The sequence below is a fragment of the Panthera pardus genome, unplaced genomic scaffold (assembly GCF_024362965.1).
Source record: "Panthera pardus isolate Hobbes unplaced genomic scaffold, ASM2436296v1 HiC_scaffold_16, whole genome shotgun sequence".
In the NCBI taxonomy this organism is placed as follows: domain Eukaryota; kingdom Metazoa; phylum Chordata; class Mammalia; order Carnivora; family Felidae; genus Panthera; species Panthera pardus.
The window spans coordinates 140905718-140925187 of record NW_026526721.1 but is presented as its reverse complement, the minus strand read 5'-3'; the positions used below and the strand labels follow the sequence as shown (position 1 = coordinate 140925187).

At 42.9% G+C, this 19470-nt stretch overlaps 1 protein-coding gene across 7 annotated transcripts in view; it reads right to left on the bottom strand.

Annotated features, from left to right (window-relative positions):
- RARB (retinoic acid receptor beta) overlaps positions 1–19470 on the bottom strand; it is a 530011-nt gene that overhangs the window by 56077 nt on the left and 454464 nt on the right. Inside the window, exon 1 of one of the 7 annotated variants that reach the window (XM_053903865.1) lies at positions 6312–6576. The exons of the other annotated variants lie outside the window; for them this stretch is intronic. Within the exon in view, the coding sequence (XP_053759840.1) occupies positions 6312–6561 (250 nt within the window). The 5' untranslated portion in view covers positions 6562–6576. Of the gene's footprint in view, positions 1–6311; positions 6577–19470 lie in introns of those variants that run through there. 7 annotated transcript variants of the gene reach the window in all.

Below are 19470 nucleotides of genomic sequence, written 5' to 3'. Positions count from 1 at the left end.
CAGTTTTTTTTTAATCCTACAATAGAAATAGGAGACTCTTGATTGCACCCTGAAGTAGACATTAGAGAGCTGGAGGGATGGGGGAAGTTCTTAGTATCAATTTCTCCTCCTTATCATTACCTTAATTCCCCTTGGGGAAATTACCTCTACCCCAATTACCTCTACAATTCTGATAGTACCTGCTCCATTTGTTTATTATAGAGGATAGGAGGACCCGGTCATCCCCCCTTTCCTCTGTAGGGTCAGAGGGGAGTGGTCCCAGTTTGCCATTGGGGCTGTCCTTCCCGGCGCTGAGAATCTGGAAGATGAAACAGGTGACCCGGGTTCAGTGTTTTTAATGGTGGCATTCTGGCCAAACTGTCTACAGGAGGCTACCTTCCCAGCCTCCAGAGCCACTTGGTTCCAGCTCTTTTCCAAATCTGGTTCTCTAGCCTCTAGGCTATTCTGGGAGCCCCTAGTTGCTTTCCAATGAATTCCTCTTTGCTTAATTAAGTTGGCCAAGTTGGTTTCTGATGCTTATGACCAAACAACCCTGAATGAACACTCACGGAGAATTCTAAGGGGAAAAAAAGAAAACTTAGAGAAATGGTCGAGGTGATAGAGATACAGAAACACTTCCTGCAGAAACAGGAGAATCCACTGTTAGCTGATTTAAATGCAATATAATATGGGAGAGGAATAGTACTAGGAAGAAAACTCTTGCTTTTGCTACTATCATCAGTCTTAAACTCCACATCTGTGGAGACAGACATTTGGCCCATCTAGAACAGAGCCATCACTGTTCCCTCAGTCAGTAATGTCTGTTGTATCGCTAAAGATTAAGTTTTCAACAAGAGGGAAGATGGTCACAATTTCCAAGATTATATACACATTTTTCTTTCTAAAAATTTAAAAAAAAAATTTTTTTAAGAGAGAGACAGCTTGAGTGGAGGAGGGGGAGAGAGAGAGAGAGAAAATCCCAAGCAGGCTCTGTACCATCAGCACAGAGCCTGATGCAAGAGCTCAAACTCATGAACTGTGAGATCATGACCTGACCAAAATCTAGAGTTAACCAATTGAGGCTTAACCAACTGGGCCACTCAGAATACATATATATATATATATATGTATGTATATGTATATATATGTATATACATACATATATATGTATACATATGTATATATACACACATATATGTACATACATATATATGTATGTATATACATATATACACATATACATACATATATATACGTATATATGTATATACATATATATACATATATACGTATATATATGTATGTATATACAACTGGGCCACTCAGAATACATATATATATATATATATATGTATGTATATGTATATATATGTATATACATACATATATATGTATACATATGTATATATACACACATATATGTACATACATATATATGTATGTATATACATATATACACATATACATACATATATATGTATATATGTATATACATATATATATGTATGTATATACGTATATATGTATGTACATATATATATTTACATGTATATATACGTATATATACATGTATATATATATTCTCCTAAGATCAGTAACAGAAGTATAACGATTTCAGCCCCCCTTTGACTTGCTCTGTTCCAGCTACAATGGCCTCCTGGCTGTTCCCTGACTGCACCAGCACCTTTGGACTTGTACTTCCTCATGCCTGGAAAGCTCTTCCCTTAGACACCCACTGGGCTCAATTCCTCACCTGCAGATCTGTTCTCAACTATCATCTTCCTAGGGAGGCCTACCTTCTCTGAACTAATAATACTCCCCCTCCAGTGCCCGCACTATGCTCACTTTCTCCTTTGCCTCTTTAATTTTTCTGGAAGCCACAACTTCCTTTCTTTCACACCCATGCAGACATCCATGCACTCGATACTAATTGATTATAGCTTTTTGTCACTGAACCTGAAGATAGCCCCAGAATCCTTCTCAGCAGTGACCCAAGTAGATCCCAGCAACCATTGCTAATTGATCAGCATTAACACAGAAAATGAAACCTCTTTGCCAACCTTGACCTTAATAATAAAAGACTTAAGTTAGCTTCCCTTTCTTCTTCCCACCTTCTCTTTCTTCCTTCCTTTTTCAGACGGTAATTTGTTTGAAAACATAATCTAAATCAACTATACAAAGAGAGAAGGGAAAAATAAACCACCTTCCACAAAATGAAGAACAGGGTCCTCAGCTGTCATTAGGGTGGTGGCTACAAAGGGACCCAGGAGTCTGTGAAGAAAGGGGCCAGAGAACCATTTTACGGCAACTTCATGCGTTTTACTTTCTCTCCTTGTGAACTTTACTGGTTCTAAGCTACTCTCCTTTGTGTCATCTCCAGACTGGACCAAACGTGGACGTGAATTGAGGAAGATTTACAAATTCACCACTACCTTCATGCATCATACACACGCTATGTCAGAATAAGGGCTTGAATGTTGGCACCAATTAAATGGAAAGCAGTGCCCTAAGGCCCCAGGTCTTGGATGTGTGAGCGGAAATGTTCATGACTCCAAGCTAAACTCTTCTCTTCAGACTCTTACTGGGATACACCTGTTTACCTGTGAAGTCCAAACAAGACTGTTCTGCAAGGTGACGTGACGATCAACCTTCCTCCAGACAGGGTTAGGGTCACTCATCTGGTCACTACACATGTACCAGGCACTGTTCTAGGCACCAGGGAGACAGAAGTGAACAAGAAGACAAAAAACCATGCCCTCGTATATGCTTATGGTTGAAGCGTAAAGATCAGTGTGGAAGACAGAAAAGGTGGCCAGAGTGAGCAGCAAAGGATAATGAGGATTCATTGTCACAGGGGCTGGGGGAAGAAACATCAGGAACGTGGGTCCTGAGAGCCAAGGTAGTGGAAAGTCTGAGGAGAGTGGGCAGGGAATCAGGACCATCAGAGTAGCTAGATCGATGCATTTATTTGTTTATTTTTAGTGTTTATTTATTTTTGAGAGAGAGAGAGAGAGAGAGAGCGCGTGAGCGAGCGCGCATGGGGGAGGGGCAGAGAGAGAGGGAGACACAGAATCCAAAGCAGGCAGGCTCCAGGCTCTGAGCTGTTAGCACAGAGTCTGACGTGGGACTCAAATTCATGAACCGTGAGATCATGACCTGGGCCAAACTCTAACGTTTATCCGACTCAGCCACCCAGGCGCCCCTAGATGGATGCATTTATTAACATAGAACAGGGGTCAGCACACTGAGTTTGGAAAGGACCAGAGAGTAATATTTCAGGTTTTGTGAACTGTCTCTGTCACCACTCCTCAGTTCTGTGGTTGTACTGGGATGGCAGCCATAGGCAATCAGTATCAACAAATGCGCATGGCTGTGTTCCAATAAAACTTTATTTACAAAAACGGTGATCCACCCACTTTGGCCCATGGGCCGAAATTTGCTGAGTAAACTTGAGAGAAGCATTTATTGCCTCTGTAGAGGGTATAGGGCAGAATGTGAGGAGTCAGGAAAAGAGTGGGTCATGAGTAAGTCAGGTGGCCACTGAGAGAGGAGGGTTCTACTATGGACTGAACTCTAGCCAACAAGCAAGGAGGGCTGATTTCTTTTTTCTTTCATCTTTTCTATTACTCTTCTTAATTTCAGAAGTCATATAAGCTTATTATAACATGTGAAATAGTCTCCTTCCTACTCCTCTTCCAACTCTGGACCCCCTGAGGCAACCCACATACAGTTTCTGGCATGGTCCCCAGATGCAGTGACCAGGCCATCAGAGGCTGGGACGCTGGGTACGACCAGAGGCAACACCTGGATGTTACGGAAACAGAGGTCACAAAGGTCACAGCAAAGAGACCTCCTTGAACAGTGATTCTAAAAGGGAAGGAGGATGAGGGAGGCAGCTAAAACCAATGGAGAGTCCACCTGGGGAGCTCACTGATAAACTCAGCTCAGCAGCTAGCTGGAATTTTGTTACTTGGCTAACCATACCCCGAGGTGTGGACCAGAGGCTGATGCCTACCCAGACACTGGGATTCTGAACCAAAATAACCAGGAGGATTAGAAGGCCTAAAACTGCTCTCCTTCCACTGAGCAGTAGTTTGTCCCAAAATAAATGATAGGATTAAAATCCGAAAGCAAGTATTCTAGAATTCCACTGGTTGGCTGGCCTGGATGATGGGTGAAGAAAGGAATCCATCGATTAATACATTCATCAATAAATTAGTAAATCCAACAAAGAGAATAACTACTAGCCAAATGCGGATGTTCACGTCAAAAAGACATAGGATCTTTATCTTGTTACAACACAGCAGTAGGATGTGACTGCAAAACAGGTCATGCAGACTACGTTCTATGAAATCGTGTGTGGACCAAAGAAAATGATCCTTTCCCATAATCTCAACAGACCCCCTTTGGCATGCCAGGTTCAGCTTTGGGGTGGGGGGACTCCCCACTTAAGGATGGACATTGACTAAAGAGAATGCAGGGCGTGGCTAGGATGAGGAGGCTGGGGTGGGGTATTTTTGAAGTCCTGCCAACCAAGGAATCCTTCAATAAACTAGGGAGTTTTGCCTTGGGTGGAAGAAGATGGTTCAGGAGTGGCACCACGCCTACAAGTAAATATTGGGCCTCATTCTTAGTATCTTGAGGAGGTAGATCTCGGGCCAACAGGCAAAACAGAGAAGGGGTGGCCAGGACATGAGGAAGGACTTTGTAGCTGTCCCTGATTCTCCCAACCGCATGCTTTCTAGCCTGGCACATTCCTCCCGCGGCGCAGGGCTGTCCCAGGTGCCGTCAAGAGGTCAATGCCAAGGGGCTGCAGGGTCCCCTAGGTGCTCCTCCAAACCTCGAGCTTCTTAGCAGTTACTATCTTCTGACCACTTTGCAAAGCACAGGAAATTAGCCAGCCTGTAGGTGCGTAACTGTTTTCTGAATTAGGAGAACTCCAATGTTATCAAAGGTTATCTGTTCATAGATCATTCAAGGTCAGTCGTACACAGAGATGCCTCCTCGAAAAAAAGGGCTTAGGCAACAGTGTTCGCAGATGACCCTGCTCTACCTTGTCTGTGATCAGCAGAGTGATACCTTCGTCAACTGCTGGCTCCGGGTACGAAGAACCGGATCACAATACCACACATGAGCGAGGCCACGTGTTTTGACCTCTCTGAGCCTGGCTTTATTTATCCGTAAGATGGACCTTAACGTGCAACGCTGATCTCCCTCATAAAACTGTAGGCAGCATTCAAATGAGATGCTGGATGTCTTAACAATGGTTCTTCTCAAACTATCTTTGGGGGAAGGACCAGAATTCTGTGTGTGTGGGTGGGGGGAGGGGGCCCATTTCTAATCTACGATAAATCCTTTAATAAGATAAAACAACAGAGAAATTGCTAGAAAAACGAAATGCTGCTTGGATGATACGGTGTGAGCACGCTGCTAAAAGTTTCTACATGCCTGTTCTGAATTTCTGTGCCTATCTTACCGGGTCTGGTAACAGTATTTGTGGACTGGCTCTGGTCTACAGGCCACACTTTGAGTGACGCTACTCTAAAATGTTGGAAAGTATTATTATAAAAGAGCATGACTACAGTGTTAAGACATTAAAAAAACCAGGGGGTGTCTGCGTGGCTCAGTCCGTTAAGTGCCCGACTCTTGATGTCGGCTCAGGTCATGATCTCACGGTTTGTGAGATCAAGCCCCGTGTCGGGCTCTGCGCTGACAGTGTGGAGGTTTCTTGGGATTCCCTCTCTCCCCCTCTCTTTCTGCCTTTCCCCGGCTCTCTCTTTCTCTCTTTCAAAATAAATGAACAAACTTTTAAAGAGATATTAAAAGCCCGCAATTATAAAGACATTCATTCCCGATGAGAAGATAGAATTCAAAACAATGTTTAGCAACCAAAAGGCTCCCTTTCTCATTTGATGACCGGTTTGGGCTTAATGATATCTACCGGGTCAAGTTACGGGAATAATAAGGACATTGCGTCATCGAGAAACGGGTCTCAGTCTCCCATTCTGTAAGGTGCACTCCGATCTTTCTGGACATTGATGCAGTAGTCCTAGCAATTTCACTTACAGCCTTTCCACCACCCAAAAGGCTGAACTGATTTAGTGTCTGACAAAACAGTTAGAGAGAGAGACATGTGTTACCGGGAAACACCGTTTCTAAAAAAAGAAGGGTTTTCATTGTTTGATTTTAAGTCTAAGTGATTACTTGGAGGCCTCTGAAAACTTCCAGAGAAAATGCCCTGGACACAAGGGACTTTGTTTCTATAAAGCACTGAGGCAGCAGTTTGCAGAGTTAACTCAATAAAATCACACTTTCTACTTGGATAAACTGACCTAGATTCTCTGACTTCCATGCGGAAGCACAGTAGGCTGGCGGACATCTGGGGAGCTGTCCGTGAGGAGAGCAGAAGGGGTAGGACACCAGGCAGCAGGGATGGGAGAAGGTCCTGTGTAAAGAACAGTAAGATTCTTCATGGTGATTATAGTTAGAACTCTCATCCCCAGGTTTAAGAACTGAAGGGGTCTCTACCAGGCTTTCCCGAAGAAGGAATCCAGGGATTCCTAAGTGAAAAGACACTGCCATCCAAGGCTGGCCAAAGGAGGAGAGCCTCCTATCGAAAGAGTTCAGAAATGCACCCTTGTCTGTGTGTTCCCCTCCCCCCACAGCATTTTCAGGACACACGGCAGCGTGGGGTAAGGAACTAAGAGCACCACAGCCCAACAGCCCCGCGAGAGCCTCAGTTTGGACACCTGCAATATGGGAATTATACTATCTGCCACCTTAAACAATGCGTTGTGAGAACCCAGCCCATCAGTGCACAGTACGGGGAACGCAGACTATAATCTATAAACCATGCGTGCACATAGGCAGCAACAGCCCGTGCAGAGTCTATTCAAACACACAACCAATCTCGAACTGCAGGGTAAGGCAATCTCAGGGGAAGAACTATATACAGTTGAAATAATTTACAAGAACATGCACTCACATTACTCAATTAGCTTGGCATGAGTTTAAAGCATTCGATGGCCCTTTCCAGATGCTTCTTGTTTTCAGCCGCCTTTCTATTAGCAGACCTCTCTTGACCAACCTCCTTTCTTTTCCACTAGGGCCAAACCGCACTTTCAACTCCCTGGGTCCCTGCGGGTTTGGGGTCTTTTCTGGACTCAGTTCCAAGCCTCCAACTGCAGCAGGCGCCCCCGTCAGCGAACTGCAGGAGATCCCTCGGGTCAGTGTTTGATCTGGGTGCTCCCCAGGGAAGTCCTAGACTAGTTTTTCCTGTGATTCTGGGAATTTCATCTCTTACTCAATTCTCTGAACTGGACTGGCCATCTTGCTCAGCAAAATGTGGGTTTCTTTTCTTTCTCAATCCAAAATGTCACCGGAAAACTCCCCAACTTTCTTTTTCTAGGGTTACAAAAGTTCTTGCCTCATGGTGATGCACCCCCCTCCCCCCAGCAGCTAATGAAACTCCCGCGGACAGGTCCCTTCGCCCCCCCCCCCCCGCCCCCATTTATCTCAGCAACCTCACCCTTCCTGCCTCCAGCCACCAATAAATTTCTGAGATACTGTTTCTTCCAGAAATACCCAGCCGCGTTGGCTCAGAACAGCAGGACATCTGCATTTTATTTTTCACAGCACTTCACCTTTTTTTAGCTGTACCAAACTAAATTCCCCATATTCGCCAGAGCCTAAAGATTAAAAAAAAAAAAAAAAAAAAAAAACCTCAGTGTTTTTCTTGAAACCGCACGTTACCTAGTTTTGCACTCCACTTTGTGAGGAATGGTTTGGCTTGGAACATCATTCCTCCTCGAAACGTCTCAATTCCATTCCGTCTCTCTCTCTCCCCCCATGGGCTTTTCTATAAGTCATCAATGCGGTGGATATGAATGGGTATAATCTAATTTCCGCTTCAGTCTTGAAGAAACTGGACCTGTTAAGTCTTCTTGGGCATTTACACTTTAAAATGCCTTCTTCCGGTGGGAATCTGGCATGGCAGATGTGATTTGCACAAGAGTGGTATTTTGTAGACCACGGTTTTAGGCCTGGCTTTGTTCCTAACCAGCCGTGTGACTTTAGAAAAGACACTTGACCACTCTTTCTAGCCTCATGCCCTTCAAATGAGAGTATATGCTCTTTTGTGATCTCATCGGCCTTAACATGAGTGAAATAGCAGATAGGAAAAAAAAAAATTTGTGTAGTGGGAGTAAGGGTGGATTGGGGACCCCTGGCATCACCATCATGATCTCTGACTGTCTCTTCACTTCGGCTGAACATTTACAGAGGCTTCCTCAGGGCCCAGCACCCTACATAGAAATTCCTATAATTTGCAGAGCAACCTAATGCCATAGGAATCCCTATCCCCTCCTGTTATAGAGATAAGGACACTGAGGCCTGGAGAGGTTTTTTGCCCAAGATCACATGGCCAGTAGGTGGTAGAGACAGGAGCTAAAGCTAGTTAATCACCAAATAATACTCTCCTCGCTGACATCACCCCAAGCAAGTGACCATGGACCTCAACCAAGAGATCTCTAATTCAGAACCCAGCAATACTCATTGACAGAGAAACAAAAAGGAGGACCGAGAGCTAACGTTACTGACCCAAAGCCCTGAGAAATTTAGTAACCAACAGAACATTCAGCTGGCCCAACTAGTGGCTAAATTAAAACCCAGCCTGCATCCTTACTTTTTCTCTTCCACTGGGAAAGAAATCTGATTATTTTCTCCTCCCCCTACTCTGTATGGTTAATACAATAAATCTAACCTGCTCGGATTTTCTTTCTCCCACCGCCACAGCTACATTTTGATCATTTCATTCACGTTATTGGCCAGCATAGAGAGGATGGTTCATGCTTCAGAGTAAGACGGCTGGGCCCTCATGGAGGAGTCTTTGGAGGGGCTAAGCAGGCCCCTACTCACCCCAGCTCAGCAGGAGAAGGAACTTCTTCAAGGCTTCAGTGCACTGGCGGTCCTATACCCGCCAGTCCTTTTAAAGATGATCCACTCAGCAAAAGCAATCTTGAGAAAGTAGAACAAAGCTGGAGGCTTCACAAACCCAGATTTCAAGATATACTACAAAGCTACAGTAATCAAAACAGTATGGTACTGGCACAAAAACAGACACATGGATCAAGAGAACTGAATAGAGAACCAAGAAATACACACACAACTATTTGGTCAATTAATCCACAACAAAGAGGCAAGAATATACACTGGGGAAAAAGACAATCTTCAATAAATGGTGCTGAAAAAACTAGAAACTAGAACTTTGTTTTTTTTTTTTAATTTTTTAATATTTATTTATTTATTTATTTATTTATTTTTGAGAGAGAGAGAGACAGACAGAGTATGAGCAGGAGAGGGCAGAGAGAGAGGGAGACAAAGAATCTGAAGCAGGCTCCAAGCTCTGAGTTGTAAGCACAGAGCCTGATGCGGGGCTTGAACCCACTAGCAGTGAGATCATGACCTGAGCTGAAGTCGGACAGTCAACTGACTGAGCCATCCAGGTGCCCTGAAACTAGAGCACTTTATTACACCATATACAAAAATAAACTCAAAATGGATGAAAGGCCTAAATGTGGGACACGAAATCATAAAACCCCTAAAATAAGACACTGGCGGTAGTCTCTTGGATATTAGCCTTAGCAACGTATTTATGGATATGTGTCTTCAGACAATGGAAACAAAAGCAAAAATAAACTACTGGGACTGCATCAAAACAAAAAGCTTCTGCACAGCAAAGGAAACAATCAACAAAACAGAAAGGCAACCTACTGAGTAGGAGAGGATATTTGCAAATGGTATTATCGGAAAGGGATTAACATCCAAAATATATAAAGAACTCCTATGGGGCGGCTGGGTGGCTCAGTCGATTGAGCGTCTGACTTCAGCTCAGGTCATGATCTCACAGCTCGTGAGTTCGAGCCTCACGTCGGGCTCTGTGCTGACAGCTCAGAGCCTGGAGCCTGCTTCCGATTCTGTGTCTCCCTCTCTCTCTGCCCCTAACCCACTCACATTCTGTCTCTGTCTCTCTCAAAAATAAATAAACATTAAAAACAAATTAAAAAAAAAAGAACTCCTATGAATCAACAGCAAAAAAAATCCAATTAAAAAAATGGGTGGAACTGAATAGACATTTTTCCAAAGAAGGCATGCAGACGGGTAACAAATACATAAAAAAGATGCTTATCGTCATTAACAATCAGGGAAGCGTGAATCATAACCACAATAGCGCACCACCTTACACCTGTCCGAACGGCTATTATCAAAAAGACAAGAGATAACAAGTGTTGGCAAGGAAGTGGAGAGAAAAACACCCTCGAGCACTGTGGGTGGGGATGGAAACTGGTACAGCCATTGTGGAAAACAGTATGGGGGTTCCTCAAAAAATTAAAAATAGAAATGCCATATGTTCCAGTAATTCCACTGCTGAGTATTTACCCAAAGAAAATTAAAACACGACTCCAAAGAGATAAATGCACCCCTGTGTTTACTGCAACGTTATTTACAACAGCCAACATATGGAAGCAAGCCAAGTGTCCAGCCACAGATGAATGGATAAAGAAGATGTGGTATATATACAATGGAATATTACTCGGCCATAAAAAAGATTGAAATCTTATCATTTGTAACAGCATAGATGGACCTAAAAGGTATTAGGCTAAGTGAAATAAGTCAGACAGAGAAAGACAAATACCGTATGATTTCACTTATATGTGGAATCTAGAAAACAAATGAACAAAAAATAGACTGTTAAATACAAAGAACAGATTGGTCGTTGCCAGAGAGGAAATGGATGGGGGGGGGGGCAGGGGCAAAATAGATCATGGAAATTAAGAGGTACAAACCTCTAGTTATAAAATAAACAAGTCAGGGAGATGAAAAGTACAGCATAGGGAATATAGTTAATAATATTGCAATAACGTATGGTGACTATATTTATCATGGTGAGCAGTGAGTAATGTACAGAATTGTCAAATCACTGTGTTGTTTACCTGAAACTAACGTCACATTGAATGTCAATTATACTCCAATTAAAAACAAATGATCCACTCATTACCTAAAACAAAATGCAAACTTGAAACATGGCTAGATGCGTTTATGGGTAACATTTTCTCTGAAAAGCAGCATATTCTCTGACAAGAAAAAGTCGGTATCCAGACGGCTGTGTTTAGTGAAGATGATGCCAGAGGGACCCAGGAAAATCACTGCTAAGGACACTGCATGTGTGCTTATACTCAGACACTTAATGGAAAGGGGGGAGATGCGGAAAAGCTCATGTTCTATTGCCACAGGATCTGTGAAGCAGGGACTGTTCTCTGCTTTTACTTACAGTATAAAAACAGGTTTAAGAACCCAGAATACTCAGATTCGGAAACTGAAGTAAAGACCCATTATTATAAATAATAATAGTAACAGTAACAATAAGTAACACTTATTGAGTTGAGTTAAATCAAATACAGAGAACCTACCCACTGTTCACAGGTTCCCACCCAACCTTCTCCACCCTGGGAGTAGGTACTATTATTACTCTAATGTTACAAATGCTTTGGTTATTTGCTCCAAGTTTTATGGCCGGCTCATGGTAACGCTTGGTTTCTGATTCATTTCGAAGTCCACACCCACAATGTTCTTGCTTTCTGACCATTGGTTATAAAAGGATACACTGAATGCTTAACACTACAAGAAGTTAGAGCTGAGTTAAACATCATCTGGGGCCTTCAAGTAGCACATGGTAAAATGATTTCGTTTGTTTTTTAAATTTTTGGACATATTCCTTTTTGAGAGACAGAAAGACACAGCATGCAAGCGGGGTAGGGCACAGAGAGAGAGGGAGATACAGAATCCAAAGCAAGCTCCAGACTCCAAGCTGTCAGCACAGAGTTGATGTGGGGCTTGAACCCATAAACTGTGAGATCATGACCTGAGCTGAAGTCGGACGCTTAACCAACTGAGCCACCCAGGCGCCCAAAAAGTATTTCTTAAATTAAGATACACGGAAGATGTGAGGAAGGACTTCCACGGTGGATCTGTGAGAAGCCCTCGAAGGGCACTGGGAGGCTTAGCGGGAATCAGCGTCCCTACCACAAAAGAGAAAAGCTGGGTGCCTGGGTGACTCAGTCAGTTAAGAATCCAACCCTTGACTTCGGCTCAGGGATTCTCTCCCTCCCTCTCTCTCTGCCCCTCCCCTACTTGCTCGCTCTCAAAATAAATAAGCAGACATTTAAAAAGTAAAAATAAAGAGAGACAAAACCAATGTTCAATTTAAGATTACTTCCAAAGAGTTAAAGTGTTAGGAAGGATCATATTAAATTTTGCCCATGAGTTTATATTTCTTTAAATCATGCACTTGATTATATAACTTAATAACTGTTAAAGAAGACAGTCCCTCCTTTTAACCTAAACTTGGTCATTGGTTTTCTTTATTCATTTAGTACTCATCAAGTCCTATGGGTTATTTTTTGCTCCTTCTACCAGATCATTTTATGATTTCTGCCAAGATTGAGCAATATCAAACTGACCAAGTAGAAACCTGGATATAGCATTTGTAAAGTAAGTACTTATTTTATGTATCTAAGTTTTTTTTAATGCTTTTATTTATTCTTGGGAGAGGGAGAGAGAGAGAGAGACAGAGAGAGAGAGACAGAGAGAGCAAGCCAGGGAGGGGCAAACAGAGAGGGAGACACAGAATCTGAAGCAGGCTCCAGGTTCTGAGCTGTCAGCACAGAGCCCGATGCGGGGCCCAAACTTACAAACAGTGAGATCATGACCTGAGCTGAAGTTGGACGCTCTACTGACTGAGCAACCCAGGTGCACCTATTTATTTTTAAGTTTATTTACCTCTTTTGAGAGACGGAGAGAGAGAGACAGAGAGAGAGCACACTGAGTGGGAGAGAAGGAGAGAGGTAATCCCAAACAGGCTCCATGCTGTCAGTGCAGAGCACGATGCAGAGATCAAACTCGAAACCGTGAGATCATGACCTGAGCTGAAATCAAGAGTCAGATGTTCAAACAACTGAGCCACCCAGGCACCCCAGCGAGTACTTATTTTATTTGCTGGCATATGAATGCAATCTCTCCTCTCCTCCTCATTGATAAAATATATTCAAACATTAACCCACATTCTATATGCTTGTACCGCCCATGGAAAACCAAAAGCACAAAATGTAAAATAATACTTTGATCCTCTTGTGAAATAACAAGCCAGGCAATTCATTAGACGTTAAGTTTGGCCATTTATTTTTATGTTTTAGATTTCCTTTAGTACTATTATAATCTTTCTATATTCTATTATTTCCTGACACCAATATATTTATTTTATCTACGAAATCTCTTATTCAAGGTTATTAAAATATAACCATCTATCCAAAACTTGATACAGCTTGTTCAACTGTGGTCGAGAAAATATTGTGTTTACATAAACACAGTAATATTTCCCCTGTAAGACCACATTATAATTAAGTTCAGTATATTTCTAAAAATAGGTAAAGCTTTTCATTAGCGCACATTCTCATGGCCTTTACAATGAATGTGTTAGATTTAAAAGTGGGGGTGACCTCTGTAGTGTTTTTAGCAAGTGTTGATTTTTTCCTAAAGAACTCTCTTTTGATTCCTCAATACCTTTCAACTCATAGCTACACTGAAGGGAGCCTAGCTGTGTTTGAATAGGAAATGTGGCATGACCTCAGGACTGCCTGCCCCCTGGTGTCAGCATGCTGAAATTGCAAGCATAGGACTCAAATAAGCACATTCAGGAGTGCCAAACATGGAGAGGTTAGCCTCTAAAGCGAATTTTAAATGTCCTGGAGAGCAATGGCTCTTTCCAAAAATACTTAATTGTGTTCCCTGGGTGGAATTCCCTCATCTTGTGGCTCAGTGCCTGGGCCACTTGCCACAAGAATGAAGCTAAATTCTCACTTCAGAGACAGTTATAGGAAGCCTCTTCAGGGCTTCAGCCATTTGGACCATGTTCTTAATCATCTGAGAGCTGGATCATTAGTGCTTCTTCCTGGACCTTAGCCAGAGAGCACTACTAACCAAATCGGTTGGTCAAGCGTATTCGTGTAATATATGGCAGATTTCAAACATATATTGCTCTTAGAAGGTAAAGTGCCACAAAAATAAAATAAATCATCACCAGAGAAACTACCAAAAGCCTCTAAGCACTCTTTCCTCTTTTGCCGTGGGGAAAGAGTATCATAAACAGGAGACATTTCTTTTAAAATAAAAAATGCTATTTGTTTTTTAACAGCTCCTCTCTCCTGGTTCTGCCCCCCCTCTGCTGTTAATAACATCTGATCTTACATTTAAGCAGGAAGAAAATGTAGCCACATGATTTAAAAAGCGTGTGTTTACGACTTGCCATGTTTAAGCACTGCTGAATAAATGTATATTGAAAACATATTTCAAGTGAGAAGCCATAATAAGGGGTTTGGAGATATTCAATATTACTCTACTAATTCATAGCACACCATAATTATGGAATATGTAGACTTTCTAGATGTAAATTATAATCCACGGCTCGGCGAGAGCCCCTTTGCTGCTCCCCATCCCCCACCCTGCAACATTACACTCTTCAGGCAAATTGACACAAAATAGAATAAATTATGTCAAAAGCTATATAGAACCATTATTTCAGCCTTAAACATTTCATTAAAACTAAACAGCTCAAAATCTCCCCTCCTCACTCCTACCTCCCAGCCTCTGTTAAAATGAATTAAGTCCAAAGATGGTGAACAATGTCGCTTTTTACATTTTTTTTTTTTTTTGGTGGAAAGATTATTTTTACCAACAAAACTGAATCCAGATTTCTGTTCTTGTCCCTTCAGCAAAGACCCTGAGGGAAATTAAATCGAGCTCTTCTTTGCTCCCCAAATTCCTACCTGGCAGAAAAGATTCCTGACACACAATTTTTATAATTTGTAGGTCAAGAATGTGGTTTTCTTTTCTCTTTTCTTTTCTCTTTTCTTTCTTTGTTTTTGGTTCTTTGTTCCTCTTTCTCTCTCTCTCTCTCTTTCTCTTTAAGTGTCTGTATCTTTTCTTTCTCTCAAACAAAATCTATCAACATAGAAAACAGAAAACAGGAGCGCCTCTGGTTGAAGCAGGGGTAGGCTGGGGACTTTCCAGCAAGGAGCCTTGGGACTTCTCTGTATCATCTTTCAGAAAACAAGTTGGAAAGTTGATGAACTACCACTCAAGGAACCCATTTAGTTACTCAGCATCTTGATTTTACTACATTCAGATTTCCAAATGCCAATGGAAGTTGTAACAGACATTGCCAGTACCCCCTAATATATATATATATATATATATATATATATATATATATATATATGATATTCATATATATATAACATTCATATACATGTATATGATATTATATACATGAGATTATATATATATGATATGTATGTGTGTGTGTGTGTATATATATATATATACATATATCTATCTATCTATCTATCTATCTATATATATATATATATATATATGAATATTCCCTTGGCCTTGACTTTTTCAGTGTATTCTCACCCAACTTTCAACTGCCAGCACTTTGCCTGAGGGCTGTCTTTGGCCTGGAGTGTACATGGTCCGTAGGTCCTGGGAGTTAAATTCCCCCAAGAGCAGCCTCGTGCCAAAAACGAATGCTTTTTGAGGGGTAACTCTGAAGCTCACGCTCCCCACTGCCTCCCAGTTCCCAGATTACATCCCACTGCACGCATGGCAAGTACCTTGATAACACACTCTTTACTGCTGTCTTCTCCTCCCTATCTCCCTTCACTTCCCATCAGTGTTTCCGGGGATTATCGAAAAACAAAACCAAAAAAACCAAGCTTATGCACTCACATCCTCTGGGTGTGATTCTGGGGTGCACAAACTAAAACGTAAGTCCGATGACATCCTGAAACCAGGAAGCAGACGCTTTGCTAGATGCTGTCGCTCTCTTAAATTTCAGTGGACAATTTCATCAGTTCTTTACTACACGTGCTGGGGACAATACCGCTCCCCGCCAAACTCCCTAGAATGTCTACATCCTAATCTGCAGAATGTGTGAATGTACAAAATTACACAAAGGGGGGGGAGGGCAGGAATTAAGGTTGCAGATGGGATTAAGGACGCTAATCAGCTGACCTTCCAATAAGGAGATTAGCCTGGATAATCCAGGTGGACCAATCACAAGAGTCTTTAAATATGGAAGAGGGGCCAGAAGAGTTAGCCCCAGAGTGATGCACACAGTGTGAGAGAGGCACCACCAGCCTTTGCTGGCTTTAAAGATGGAAAAGGACCGCAAGTCAAGAAAGGCAGGCAGCCTCTAAGAGCAGGAAACACAAGGAAATGGATTGTCCCCTGGAGCCTCCAGAGAGGAACTCAACCCTGCTGACACCTTGATTTGAGCTGAAACTCGTTTCAGACTTCAGACTTCCAGAAATAAAAGATAATACATTTGTTTTAAGTGACTACACTTGTGGTCATGTGAGGGCCAGAGGAAACCAAAATACCACATGCCCTATAGAGCTGGCAACTCTGAAGGAAATATCACCACGTATCGTTTTCATCCCCCACACATTTCTTCCCATTGCCCTGTACAGAATCGAAGGGGAGGCCTGTATCTTGACAAAACTGCACAAATCTTTGAATTCCTGTTACGGATGAGACCATGTGCTAGAACTGGGGGGTTGATGGGGTAGATAATACGGAGGCAGCTCCTAGTTTAGGGAGAGACAGAGCAATCCACAGATGACTACAAGCCAGCAAGGTCAGCACTGTGCGAGGACAAGGAGGACTGTGTGGGCACATGGGTTTGCCCAGCGTGGAGGGAACGAGGGCAGCACAGGCAAGCAGGGTGGGGGGAGACATGAAGGGACTACTGGTCACTCACTGTAACAGCGTAAGGCTAACCTGAGGAAAATGGCAAACACCTGAGGGGTTTCAAAAATTGCTTTGCGGGGGGCGGCGCCTGGGTGGCTCAGTCGATTGAGCATCAGACTCTTGACCTAGGCTCAGGTCGTGATCTCACAGTTTGTGGGTTTGAGCCCCGCATCCGGCTCTGTGCTGATGGTGCAGAGCCTGCTTGCTTCTCTCTCTCTCTCTCCCCCTCTGCCCCTCCCCTGCTCACATTCTCTCCAAAAAATAAGTAAACATTTAAAAATTACTTTTGGGTAGATTATAAAACAATACAAATTCCATATGAAGTATAAAAAAATCACAATATAATAAACATACCTTGTGCCTACCATACACTTTTCTTTAACAAGTGGTGTTTTTGGGGTACGTGGGAGGTTCAGTCGGTTAAGTGTTCAACTCTTGACCTTGGCTCAGGTCTTGATCTCACGGTTTGTGGATTGAGCCCTGTGTCAGGCTCCATGCTGACAGGGCAGAGCCTGCTTGGGATTCTCTCTCTCCCTCTCTCTCTGTCCCCCACCTCTCTCAAGATAAATAAATAAACACACACACAAAAAAACAAGTGTTGTTTCAACGGAACCATTTTTTTTTTTTTTAATTTTTTTTTTCAACGTTTTTTATTTATTTTTGGGACAGAGAGAGACAGAGCATGAATGGGAGAGGGGCAGAGAGAGAGGGAGACACAGAATCGGGAAACAGGCTCCAGGCTCCGAGCCATCAGCCCAGAGCCTGACGCGGGGCTCGAACTCACAGACCGTGAGATCGTGACCTGGCTGAAGTCGGACGCTTAACCGACTGCGCCACCCAGGCGCCCCAACGGAACCATTATTTACATACTAAAAAAATTCACCCTTTTCGGTGTATAGTTCTCTGAGTTTTAACAAATACATACAGTCATGTAAACACCACCAAGATCAAGATGTAGAAGAGTTCCATCACCCCCTGCCCCCGCACAAATTCCATTGGGTACTTTTAAGACAAAGCACACCTGGTCTTCCTTGGAAGTCACCTGGGCGCCCCCCACTCCCCATTCTCTTCCTATTTTCTCATTCTTCAGAAGTAACTCTGTTCTAAATTTTATGTTTATCATTTCTGTGGTTTTTTGGTTTTACCACATTTCCATCCATAAAGAAAAGGCAGTTTTTGTTTTACATGGTTTGAAGTGTGTGTGTGTGGGTGTGTGTGTGTGTGTGTGTGTGTGTGTGTATGGAAACTTACATATTTTTCTGTGACCTAATCCTGTTAGGATGCAATCTAGGATTCACTCAAGTTCTGTACAATTTCACTGCTGTATAGTATTTCATGCTTTGACTTTATTTATGTATTCTACTGCTGTGGAAAATGGAATCATTTCCAGCATTTGGCTCCTTTGAATACTACTGGCTAAGAACATTCCTGTATACATTTTTCTAGCAGAAAAACACACACATATACCTAGGGCATTTACATCTAAGAGAGAGCAAGAGGTCACTACGTATACATACCCTCCGCTTTACCAAATAATGCTAAACTATTTTTTCAGAGCTGTCGCGTTCACCCTCCAAATATCTGTGATTAATATTCGTTACTCCTCATCCCACTGCCTTTTGAACAATTTGCAGCAGGAGAGAGCCATAGTTGGCCTTTTTTTTTTTTTTTTGCCTCAGAAAGACCACGATGACCAAGAGAAAATATGAGAGAGTGAACATGCCTGAAGAATGTGAAGGACAGACTATTCTGACTTGAGTAGATCAGATTCACAGAAGGGCTCCGAGCGAAGTGGGTCTTTACGCTTCTGTCTTAAGGAGAGTGCAACCTGTTAAAAGTTGCTGCCCACTTCTGGAAATGGACCTGTTAGCGGATGCTATATAGAGTGGCCTGCTGGAGATGAGCAAACAGCACACTGGTAACCTTTCTCCTCTGTAAGGCTGCTCATTGCCAGCTTCACTAGCATAGGGAATGTGATGTCTGAGTCACCTCAGCAGCTCAACCCGGAAGAGGGCCGGTCCTAGGCTCCCGACGCGCCACGCTAGTTCGGTGCCACTGAAACGCTGTAACGGGGTCTCAGGCCGATGTTGCATGGAGTTGTCTGGCCTCAAGAGGGAGCACCTGAAACTCCACTTCTTCTCCTGCCTCACCCCTCCTGTGGTCCAACTCCACTAGAGCTAATGCTGGAAACTTAGGCCAGCTGCCCATCAGCGGTTTAATTGACCATTTCAAAACCGTTTGACAAACTTCCTTGAACTCCATGTTGGCCAGGCTCTTCCTCCAGAATCTCGATGCTTGGCTTCTCGTCTGTCTGTCTTCCTTCCTCAACATCCACCGGCCTCGTTACTTTCTTTTCTCCTGGTGCCAATTCCCCAGACATTACCAATTAGTCAAACATCAGCGTTTGGCAAGCATTTTCCTCAGGCTTTTGGCTCGGCCTGTGGAGCACCTCGTCCACAGGCCTCCCGCCTGGCTTCTTGTTGCTCATTAGGCTCTGAATAGGAGAGACTGAGGTAAAGAAACAAACAGCAAGAAATCTGGCGAAAAAGGCCTTTTTTCTGAGGTTTATAGTGATCTGTTTTTTTCTCTTACATTCTGTGGAGGCTAAGGTAATTACCTACAGTT